Source organism: Xyrauchen texanus, chromosome 46 (assembly GCF_025860055.1).
Source record: "Xyrauchen texanus isolate HMW12.3.18 chromosome 46, RBS_HiC_50CHRs, whole genome shotgun sequence".
Taxonomy (NCBI): Eukaryota; Metazoa; Chordata; class Actinopteri; order Cypriniformes; family Catostomidae; genus Xyrauchen; species Xyrauchen texanus.
Genome location: NC_068321.1, coordinates 481,689 through 494,360, shown reverse-complemented (window position 1 = coordinate 494,360; position 12,672 = coordinate 481,689). Strand labels below are relative to the sequence as shown.

At 38.8% G+C, this 12,672-nt stretch overlaps 1 protein-coding gene across 1 annotated transcript in view; it reads left to right on the top strand.

Moving 5' to 3' along the window:
* Nucleotides 1–12,672, top strand: part of pdhx (pyruvate dehydrogenase complex component X) — a 66,135-nt gene that overhangs the window by 37,994 nt on the left and 15,469 nt on the right. The window contains exons 6-8 of the mRNA XM_052119179.1: nt 3,339–3,486; nt 6,403–6,550; nt 6,767–6,825. Coding sequence (XP_051975139.1) covers nt 3,339–3,486; nt 6,403–6,550; nt 6,767–6,825 — 355 coding nt within the window. The remainder of the gene's footprint in view (nt 1–3,338; nt 3,487–6,402; nt 6,551–6,766; nt 6,826–12,672) is intronic.

The window sequence follows — 12,672 nt, the reverse complement described above, 5'->3', positions numbered from 1 at the left end:
GAAATCACACTCTTATTTTTATTGTAAACCTGTGATAAAACATCGATGCTTGTGTTTTACATTTTTAAGAAAAAAAAAAATAAAAAAATGGCAGCAAACAACCACTTTTATAATTATTGTTTTGCGATCTTTGCGATTGATTTTCTTTCTGATTAATTTTCTGATAAATCTACCATTTGTTGTTGAAATGACGTTGTTCCAACGGGAGCGCGAAGTGGAGGGCGGGTCCACCTTCTTCATGTAGCCAATCAGATGAGCTAATCGCTAACTCTCGATTTACTCTTATCTGATTGGTTTAAAAACACGCCAGTCACCAGAACACATCTTTAACATAATTTGGCTCAGACCCGTTCTCGTTGCTGCAATGGTACTTTTAATAATGCACACATGCATGTTAAATAATAAATAAATAAAATAACAAATGAATAAATAAATGAATAAATAAACCATGATTACTTAAGGTTACAAATACACACACACACACACACACACACACACACACACACTCCATCATTGCAATCTTGACATCGCAGCCTGTTCATTATAGCCGCAATAAAATATAATAATAAAATAGTAAACCTAACATATAAAAATTACTCTGTTTAGGGCTGGGCGATAAAACGATCTCGATATGGCATCGCGATAATATTTATTTAGACTACGATGATAAACTTTTGACATGTTTACTCGATATGGATAGACCTAACAGCCTATTACAAAGCAGAAATAAACGGACAACAGCCAGTCAGAACGCAGATTTTGGCTTGTAGCGTCTAAGTACACGCCCATTTGCTAGCAGAGCACTGTTTGAGCTACCGGCAGTGAAGAAAGTGAGTGTAAAGAAAAAATGAGTGGAAACGACGAACTCGAACTATCTTCCAAAGCTGAGGAAATTGTTGACAAAAAAGGTAACAAGACGTCAATTATATGGAAGTGGTTTGGATATCTGAAAAGCGACGACGCGCAAATAAAGACGGTCTGCGAAATATGCCGTCGGTCGGTGATAACCAAGACGGGAAACACAACAAATAAAACCTTTTCGGTCACCTGAAAAGGTACCATCCCAGCGACCACACCGAGAGTATGAAAATGCGGGCCCATGTTAATGTTACTCCGTCCACAAGTTTTGCCCAACATGCTAACGTTAGTGGTTCTTCTGTTGTTAGCAGCGCAAGCGGGGCTGTACCTAAACAACAACAACAATCAATCGTGTCGGCAATATTGTGACCTGCCACAGGGCAGCTTTAAAACCAGATGCTGTGGACAGACTAGTCTTTCTGGCAAAAAACCTATAATAGGGTAATTAGGGTTACATGAGCACTACCTAAAAGGTGTAGCATAGTGACAGGTTTACAATGTTTACATTTTGCACTTTTTACTCAGATTGCTACCTCTAAAACATTTGAGATATTTAAAACCAGTACACAATTAATATTTTATTTATCTGACAGTTAAGTACTTAAATCTGCCAGGGACTTTGTGGTTCACTTGTTTACATTTGTTGTCTTGGTTGTACCTCTGCAAACATTTTGAAATGTTTGCTGCCCTGCCAAAGAAATTTGATGTGATAGTACTGTAGTCACAGCTTTTAGTTTGATATTTTATAATCAGTTACAAGGCAAGCTAACTTGCATTGTTTTGTCAAGGCAGATAAAGCATGTTTGCTAAAAGTAAAATGTTAACATTTAGATTTAAAGTTTATCAATATTCTTTTATAACAAAATATATTCTCAATCAATCCATGTTTGCACAGTTAAATGTTTGCATTGTTATTTATTTATGTTAATAAACTATATAGTTCAACTATTGAACCTTCTGGTTTCTTCAGGCATCATTATCAGTATACTTTTCAAACGGGCAGCATTATTAAATTATATATCAGTAACAAATATCGATATCGATCAATATGGAAAACAATATCGTGATAATATATTTTGCCATATCGCCCAGCCCTAGTTTAAATAGTCAGTAGTACAATTCAGTATCATTCACAGTAAGCACCGCTCCACTGTGATGTTTCCAAGCATATTTTTAGCATGTAAAGCGGATGATTTTCTACGTCGGTATTGGAGCGTGAGTAAAGTACAAAGCCTATAATAAAGAATAGTTTAGCATCCAAATACATCGCAAATGTAAAAACATTTTAATTGTAAAGAGAGCGTTTTTTTTATTTGTGTTCTGTTCTGAATATCATTCAATTTCAAGGATTTGTTGTGGAATGTTTTGAGAGTACCATCAAATAAGAATAATTCTCTCGAGGTTACGTTATTGCTCATCGTGCACAGCAACCCTAAAGGCACGGGGGTGGCGGTGCCACCGGCTTGGGCCCGCCATCGCTGCTTGCAGCTATATTTAACATTACTATCTTTAAATTACTAAATTGCTGGAGCTCTATGAAGATGAACAGGTATCATATACTGCATTTGAAAATCAGGTTGGAAATCATTCCACAGTCCTGAATAATTTACTGGGTCACTGCAGTATGTAAACCTGCTTCAGTAAAGCCCCTTTAGTGTGCCGTTTGCTGTACATTTCACATCATTCTGTTAAAGATCGTCCTGTCTTGTCCTGCTGCTCATCTGATGGAGTGTTGTGTTCCTTGCCACAACTGCCTTTTTCTTGCACACTGAAAAAAACACATTTTAAGGCACAGCTTTCAATCATGTTTTTCAATAAAACTGCTCAATGGGGGTTTAAAGACATTTAAGACATTACAACATGATATTCTGTAATGCTGCTTTGAATCAATGTGAAAAGTGCTATACAAATTAAAATGACTTAACTCTTGCAGATTATACCTTTCCAGTTTCATCCGTTTTCCCTTCCCATTAGATTGACCGCCATCTTTGAGTTTTTATGAGAAACCTCGTCAAGGCATGACATTATCATCACCACCCTTAAAGGGATAGTTCACACAAAATGTAAAAATGTACTCATTATTTACACACCCACATGCCATCCCAGATGTGTATGACTTTCTTTTGTTGAACACAAACAAAGATTTTTAGAAGAATATCTCTGCTCTCTAGGTCCTTTATATAAGTGAATGGTGATCAGGCCTTTGAAGCTCCAAAAAGGAGATAAAGTCAGGATAAATATAATCCATACCACTCGGTTTTTATCAATGACTTTTGAAGCGATCCAGTTGGTTTTGGGTGAGAAATGACCAAAATATAACTTATTTTTCACTGTACATCTTGCCATTCCAGTCTCTAGGCACGATCATAATTTGAAGCTTGATTACACTTCCTAGTGCTTGACGCATGTGTAGAGCACTAGATGGTGCTATAGGAAAGACAAAGATTTTGTTAATTGAAGTTTCTCTGTGTCTTTCTCAGAGATGCTCTGAATCTGTTGAATCAGGCTGATAAAGGTCGATCAGCACCTCCTGCTGCAGTCACAGCTGCTCCACCTTCACCTGCTGCCCCGACCACTGGCCGCCCCACTTACCCACCCATTTCTGTACCAGGGAAACCTGGAGCTCCGGTGAGTATCCACACATATTAGATTGACCAGGATCTTTAAGAGTTAATGATGGTCATCAAACAAATACCTCTGTGACCTTTGAACATTCTTTTGAATGAAGAACTCACAAGATTGCACCATATCAAATTCAGAAGCCAAAACATGTAAGCAAGCTTTTACACAATGTACAATTGAGACCTCCGAATGATGATAGAGCAAGACTACGACTACTCAGTAACACCTGTTCACACCAAGAACAAAGCGAGTCACCACCGGAAATGGTTAACACATTTCCTCTAAAAAATATTTAATCATTTAAAGGATTTAAACCCCAATTCCCAAAAAGTTGGGACCGTATAAAAAATGCTAGGCACTCGACTGTCCCAACTTTTCTGGAGCATGTTGCAATCATCGGTTTTGAAATTACTGTACATAAAAAAAAAATGAAGTACAAAAATGAAATTTGCAAGGTAAAACATATATTGTGTAGTTGTAGTGTTTTAAATTTAGCAATGGGTGAATATAATTGACAAATTACTCCTTTTTGTCCCAACTATTTTGGAAGTGGGGTTGTACAAAATCATTATTGACGAAATGTGGAAATGTGCTTTGGGCATTCATATGCTTTAAAGGGTCATGAAACCCTAAAACACATAAACAATTTTTTTTTACAGATATGTACAGGTTTCAGATAATTGAAAACAATGACAGCACACATTATATTTATTAATAAGGGGAAAATGGTTATTTTTATGAATTTTATTGAGCCATTTCGTTCTTCCGGTTTAAAAATGACAGTTAAAGCAACATCACAAAAATGAGTTCTATGCAAAACAGAGCTGCCGCTCACTGGATGTTTTTAGTTATTGGCACCATTCTGAGGAAACATTAGAGACTGCTGTGTGTGAAATTCCCAGGAGATTTGCAGTTACAGAAATACTCAAACCAGCTCGTTTTCACCAAAAATCATGCCAAAGCGTTTTCAACATATTTTATGCGCATGTCTTTGTATAAAAAAGATCCAACTCAAGTGAGCGTAAACCATTTTTATGCACATTTTTGGAGAGATAATTGCATCTTGGTGTTTCCATCCAGTATCTATATGCAAATATATGTGGATGGAAACCCAGCTAGTCAGATGTCTTCCATCTCGGGCGGCGGACCATGAAGTCTTCTCACTCAATTAAACTGGTAGGCCAATAGATGTTGACACATCGCTTTAAGCGATTATGGGCTCTATTTTTGTGAGTGCGCAAAGCGTAGCGCAACGTGCTACAACCGTGCGCAGTGTTAAAAATGATCACATTTTCTGAGAGCGCTAATTATAAGCGCAGTTTTCTTGCCAAGCACAATTGGGCTTGGGTGGGAGTGTTTGCACTACTGTGGGTGGAGTTGCACAAACTGTGGGTGTATTGAATGTAAATAAAGCGCTGCAAAGTGCAATTTGCTATTTTCTTTCTAATTTGGATGTTGCACTAAGACGTTTCAATACCACCTCACCGCAAAGTCCAAATTCAGTTCCTGCATATTCAGTTTCAGGTGGTAATAAAGTTCATGTCCAAATTCTGAAAGTACAGAACATCAAATAATGTCCTTGACCATCACTGTTGAAGCCGTTTGTTGAATTAAAATAATGAGATTTGTGCAACATTTTCTAGAGGTCATGGTTTCTTTTTTTCAATTATTATTATTTTTATTGTTATGTTTAAGTCACTGCAGAAGGGACCGGTGGAAGGAGAGAGTAAAATGTTTGGATTTTCTAGGATTGTTTTGATCATCTCGTTATTTCTATTATATTTTCATTTTGTTTGACATGTAATTTCAATTTAGAAATATTTTTGGTTGAATTTTTTCGTGTTTCAATAACATTTTTCAAAATGAATGTCGATCGGTAGAAATGAAGTGTGTTCTGATACAATCACTGTTAATACTTGCCAGGATTTGTCTGTCCATAGATTAAAATGATTAATAATATTAATCTGTAATTTAACAGATCCTACATCCATATTCTGAACCACATTGTCCAAGAGTATAAAATGAACATGTCCATTTAACAAGGACACACAAAATAATGTAAATTCATATTTTTATTCTTCTACTTCATTGCATACAGTCCATTTACACTACCAACATATGAATGTACTGTCTTTGTTTACATCGCTGGTGCTTGACAGGAAATGGACTGTATAATAAGACATAGACGGTGCCGGAGAAGAACCTCCATTGGCCCGATTCAGGCCTTGCGTGGGCGATTTCTCCAAACCCACTTGTGCCTACAGTTAGCGCAGGCTTGCATGAAAATACCAACACTTCACGCCATGCCCATTTAATTTGCACTTATGAGTTAAGGCATTGTGCTTTAGTTTGCAAAATAACAAAGTTAAGAATTTGTTATTGGAAATGAAAAAAAAAACTAAAAACTATAATAACCTTGCTCCAAACCCATATGACTTTCTATCAAAAATGGAAACATTCATACATTTGTACAGCTAATGAAAGTTAATAGTGACTCCAAAAGGATAAAACAAAATCCACCACAAAACCACAGTAAAAGTAGGTGATCCTTCGACACAAACTGATCATATGGCTTCAGCAGACTTGGAATACACGAGTCATATTGATTATGTCTACTTTTCCCCCTTTGTGGAGCTTGACAGCACCGTGTTACTATTCACTTTCATTAAATGCAAAAAAGACGTTTTTTCTTTGTGTTGCACAGCAGAAAGTATGTACAGGAGCGACATGAGGGAAACAGATAATGATAGAAATGTCATTTTTGTTTGAATATGTCTTTTAACTCCTGAAACCCTTTGTTTTAGCATCTTCTCCATGAATGTATGAAAAGGAAGTTTCTGGTCTGCTTGAGTCTTGGAACACGAGCTCTGTATGTTTCTGAATGTGCATATCCATAAGAGAAATATGCCATTTTTGTTTCAGGGCACGTTCATAGAGATCCCGGCCTCTAACGTGAGGAGAGTGATTGCTCAAAGACTGACACAGTCTAAGAGCACAATCCCTCATGCGTACGCTTCAGTAGACTGTGACCTCGCAACTGTCATGAAGATACGCAAAGAACTGGCCAAAGGTGAGCGCTCATTCACAAAAAACTATTAGATCATCCACACAAAAGAGCAAGACTGATGATCAGTAGTAGGCTGCTACTGATGTTTATTTCTTATATTATATAATCTTTAATCGTGCTTCATGAAATGGTTACATGCTTACAGAGCAAATGTACAAATTCTGAATGAGCAGCAGAGTGTGAAGGTGCTTGACTGCATCTGTTCTCTTTTTTATTTAGAGAACATCAAGGTTTCAGTCAATGATTTCATCATCAAAGCTGCCGCTGTCACACTCAGGGTAAGTTTTTCAGATGTAATAATAATGTTTTATTTATATTGCACCTTTCTAAAAAAAATCAAGCAGAAAATACATTTGTGACAAACATAAGGAAAGTGGGAAGTATACACAAACAAAACAAGAGCTTACAGTGACAGAAACAAAAGAGCAAGAACATACTGGGACAGAAAATATATCATTAGATTTAGGAACCAGAGAAACACAACGTAAAGAGATGAGTTTGGAATTCAGATAGGGTGGAGATGTCCTGGAAAAGCCCTGCCACCCAAGATGCTAGCTTGAAGCGGGGATAACCAGAAATCCAGAGTCAGATGCTCTGAGTGAGCGGGCTGTGTACTAACGATGGAGGAGGTTGACAGGAGAGACTGTCAGAAAATTTAGCAACTTTTGTTCTTGAAGAGAAACCTGTCACTTGTACTTAAATAGAAAGCTGTCCAATATGATGTGTATAGCAATTACATTACACTTGTTCTTCACTTGAGGATACATCTGTCGTTTACAGTTGAGGTTGGATTTAGTTCAATTACTGCTGTTTTGCACAATAATATTCACTTAAAGTGTACATACGTTTACATAAACAGAATAGAGCACTGATCTATATATATATAATTATATATTATAGTTATATATAGATCAGTGGAATAGAGGCCCTCTGTCATTCTGTGTTCTGCCTTTTTGTTTTAATTAAAATTACTTTTTGAAAGATGCTAGCTAAGTTCATTACTTGACTGTTGTTTTGCATATAATAGTTTTCTAAAACTTTACATTATTTGGATAATTGTTAATGAAATCTGTAAATTTAGATTTTTACAGAACTGAATGAAGAATAATATTTAATAATGTTTTAATATATTTTTTGTGCAATTTTGGTGAGTTACTTTCAATAAAAGTGTGATTTATTTTATTGGTTTGTAGTTTTTCAATTCAGATTCATTAAATTCATGAAATTAATGAAAAAGTATAATATTAATACAATTATACACAAAAAAAATTATTATTTTTTTTTAAAATGGGTAAAACAAAACAAAAAAGTAAATTTCGGTTTCGTTTTTTGGGCAAGTGCATCCTGGATTTTCGGTTTCGGCCCAGAATTTTAATTTCGGTGCATCCCTTATTACTACTACACTACTAAAGCTAGGAAAAGCTTAACACGGATTTAAACTACAGGGCTCCAGACTGCAACTAAAATGGTCGCAAATGGGACCAAAAATCACAGTCAAAAGGTTGTGTGTGTTCATATGTGGTTTCATCAGTTATCTTGTTTTTGAATACATCTAAACTGCATATCTTTCCAAGGAGGAGAAGATTGCATTGTATCACATCACCTTCAAGGAGAGCTTTGCTGAAATGGAGAGGGAAACAGGCGAGTTGATATCCACTCACTTATATAGAGTAGCCTATATATATATATATATATATATATATATATATATATATATATATACATATACAGTGGGTACGGAAAGTATTCAGACCCCTTAAATTTTTCACTCTTTGTTATATTGCAGCCATTTGCTAAAATCATTTAAGTTCATTTTTTTTCCTCATTATTGTAAACACAGCACCCCATATTGACAGAAAAACACAGAATTGTTGACATTTTTGAAAAACTGAAATATCACATGGTCCTAAGTATTCAGACCCTTTGCTGTGACACTCATATATTTAACTCAGGTGCTGTCCACTTCTTCTGATCATCCTTGAGATGGTTCTACACCTTCAATTGAGTCCAGCTGTGTTTGATTATACTGATTGGACTTGATTAGGAAAGCCACACACCTGTCTATATAAGACCTTACAGCTCACAGTGCATGTCAGAGTAAATGAGAATCATGAGGTCAAAGGAACTGCCTGAAGAGCTCAGAGACAGAATTGTGGCAATGCACAGATCTGGCCAAAGTTACAAAAAACATTTCTGCTGCCCTTAAGGTTCATAAGAGCACAGTGGCCTCCATAATCCTTAAATGGAAGACGTTTGGGAGGACCAGAACCCTTCCTAGAGCTAGCCATCCGGCCAAACTGAGCTATCGGGGGAGAAGAGCCTTGATGAGAGAGGTAAAGAAGAACCCAAAGATCACTGTGGCTGAGCTCCAGAGATGCAGTCGGGAGATGGGAGAAAGTTGTAGTAAGTCAACCATCAATGCAGCCATCCACCAGTCGGGGCTTTATGGCAGAGTGGCCCGACGGAAGCCTCTCCTCAGTGCAAGACACATGAAAGCCTGCATGGAGTTTGCTAAAAAAACACCTGAAGGACTCCAAGATGGTGATAAATAAGATTCTCTGGTCTGATGAGACCAAGATAGAACTTTTTGGCCTTAATTGTAAGCGGTATGTGTGGAGAAAACCAGGCACTGCTCATCACCTGTCCAATACAGTCTCAACAGTGAAGCATGGTGGTGGCAGCATCATGCTGTGGGGGTGTTTTTCAGCTGCAGGGACAGGACGACTGGTTGCAATCGAGGGAAAGATGAATGCGGCCAAGTACAGGGATATCCTGGACGAAAACCTTCTCCAGAGTGCTCTGGACCTCAGACTGGGCCGAAGGTTCACCATGTGATATTTCAGTTTTTCTTTTTTAATAAATGTGCAAAAATGTCAACAATTCTGTGTTTTTCTGTCAATATGGGGTGCTGTGTGTACAATAATGAGGAAAAAAAATGAACTTAATGATTTTAGCAAATGGCTGCAATATAACAAAGAGTGAAAAATTTAAGGGGGTCTGAATACTTTCCGTACCCACTGTGTGTATATATATATATATAAATACACACACACACACACGCAGATCAGCCACAACATTAAAACCACCTGCCTAATATTGTGTAGGTCCCCCTCGTGCCGCCAAAACAGCGCCAACCCGAATCTCAGAATAGCATTAATAGATGATATTCTTCTCACCACAAATGTACAGGGCGGTTATCTGAGTTACCTTTGTTACTTCAAACCAATCTGGCCATTCTCTGTTGACCTCTCTCATCAACAAAGCATTTCCATCTGCAGAACTGCTCCTCACTGGATGTTTTTAGTTTTTGGCACCATTCGGTATAAATTCTAGAGACTGTTGTGTGTCAAACCAGCCCGTATGGCACCGAAAATCATCCATGTTATTATCTAATCTAACCGGGCCACCACCCTGGAATCAGGGACTAATAACCAGACAGTATAACAGTCTCAATATAGGATTGTTCTCTTAGGAAATTCGACGGCCGCAGAACATTGACATACAAAAGTGTGTCTGTGTGTGTGTGTGTGTGTGTGTGTGTGTGTGTGTGTGTGTGTGTGTGTGTGTGTGTGTGTGTGTGTGTGTGTGTGTGTGTAAGGAATGACACGCACAAAATGGCAGACATGGCTCTCGTGGAGAGTACTTCACACAAGGTTTCTGGCCAGGGAATATGGCCGCGAATATTGGTGGAGAGAGGCTGGTTAATGGCATCTGCCTGTATAGCGCATGTCTCCGCTTGTTCAATAACTTTGAGCCAAAGCTGAGCTTTATTGTCAAGTTATCTACTTGCCAAATGTGTGTGCAGGTATGTTTGTGAGGGGTTGCGTGTGTGTGCGATTAGTACGAGAGAGAGAAGAGTGACTGCACCGAAGCCGGTTTCCGCGATCATGGTAAAAAGGCAACTGTTAGTTTGTCACTCGAGACGCTGTGAACGGCTCGTAAACCATCCTGCGGCCTTTGGTTCTTTAATGGATTAACTCAGTGTGCCGGTCTCACCTGCGATGGCGGAAATACACAGCAGTCCAACGTGACACATCTCTTTCATGATAACAGTACGTTATAGTAATGCCTTGAGTGTTATTAGCAGTAATGAGTGGACTCGGCGGTCCATAAACTGTCCCAAGAAATAACCTTGATACACAAGAATAACACACTATAATAATCTGTCTCTGCCCAGACGTAAACCTCTTACTTGAATCACGTGAGGACGTGGATAGAATGTGTGTTGATCCATCGTTTGACTCCGACTTGGTTCCTTGAAGCTCGGGTGATGATGGGAGGCCGTTTCCTTGCTCTGTTGTCGGGCGGGATGGTGTCTGATTCTCAGCGGGCTGGCGGAGAAAACAGCGAAGTCGACTCAGTTGATGAGGGAAGAGAAATCTTCTTGCTTCACTTCTACAGGCAAATGGGTGAAGACGTGGATTGCTCGGCGGTCTCCTTTGGATCCGTTAGTGTGTTCGGTAGAACATGGAGAAGTTCAGCCAACTGGCCAAATATCCAAGTCATACGTTACTTCCTTGTGCAACGAGGCTATACCTGAGAGCAGCAGAGCTGTGTCTAGACACGGCACGTAATATCGCTGGAAGCAATGGCCAGAAAGATCTCAGAGGTTTTTCTTCTCCCGATGACATCATGGTTGAGGGTGTGTTCTGTCATGCAGCTAATCCAATAGGAGTTGAGAGTTTGATTCTTCAAAATTTCACACATAGGTGTAAAGTGAGCACGGCTTCATTGGATTTGTAGTCTGTTTTGGACTCCCTTTGTTTGATTTTGGTGCGGTTGTTATCGGAAAGGCTTTACGACTGTATGTAGGCCTGCCTTTGTCTTGTATCTGAAAACATGAGGCCCAGCACTGTCTTGTTTCTTAATAAATCTAAATAAATTCTGTGATTTGGTGACTATAATGTTTCAGTTTAGGAGCCAATGGCTCTTATGTAATTTTTTTTAGTCTGGAGCCCAGAACTAACAACTTCAGCATTAAGGCTCATCACAGCTGAGAGACCCAACAGACTGATTAATGACACAAACTCAAGATGGTTAGCTCTTACCAGAGTTTCCACAGTGGAGAGGACCAAATGGCGGAGGAGGTTGCGGTTTCTATAGAAATGACTACTGAGAGAATAGCATGAATTTGACCAAAATGACATTATTTCCAGAAAGCTGACTAACACACTACAGCATCTCTGCCTGGGAGGGGCAACAGGTGATGGCACACGCTCCCTCCCTCCCCCTCTCTCTCCCTCTCTCTCTCTCTGTCTCCCGGTGCACGCTGGGAGCGTTTGGGGTGGTGGTGGTGAGGGGTTTTACGGAGAAATACTTTTCCATTGGCTTTACTTCTTTTTTGGAGTAAATTCAATATTAATCTAATATTATGTCAAGTAGAAAAGTTTTAGTTTGAGGTTAATTGACGCGTTGTGGAATTAGTATTCGAGTACAGGGATGGCATCGCACCAGGATGTGCGAGCTCCGTCGCTGTCGCTTCGTCACGGAGTTAGATGCATCACTCAAGTGGGTATAACCGGATGTGTTGCTGGATGTAGCTGAGCGAGTGGGACATGAAAACATTATTTCCACGTCTCGAATGAATAAGGCCGTGGTGGTTTTTTTGAAAGAGGAACTACTGGTCAATCGGTTGGTAGAGAGCGGCATAGTGGTAAGTGGAGCGTTTGTTATTGTTCAACCTTTAATATCTCCAACTGTAAAGGTAGTAATTTCAAATGTGCCGCCATTTATTCCTGACGAAGATATACAGCATTAGTTTCTGAGGTTTTGCGAGTGGAATTAAGATGGTACCGCTTGGATGTAAACATGAGTCTTTGAAGCACGTGTTGTCTTTTAGACAGCAGGTGTTTATGTTTTTGAATGCCCCAACATTAAACGTGTCTTTTCGTTGTGTTGTAGCATGGCCACATAAGGGGATGTTATAAATAAGGTTAATGACAAAAAAACTAATTATGTTTAGTCATTATTGCCTATTAGTGATATTATTTTCCCCTGTATTCTGTAATTGCCTCAGCTGTGGTTTATTTGTCCCCGATTACTGTTCGCGCGAGAACTTCTCGTGAATTCGCATCACGTGACTACTTGCCACGTAAACAGGAAGAGACTGTGGCTTTTCTATATAA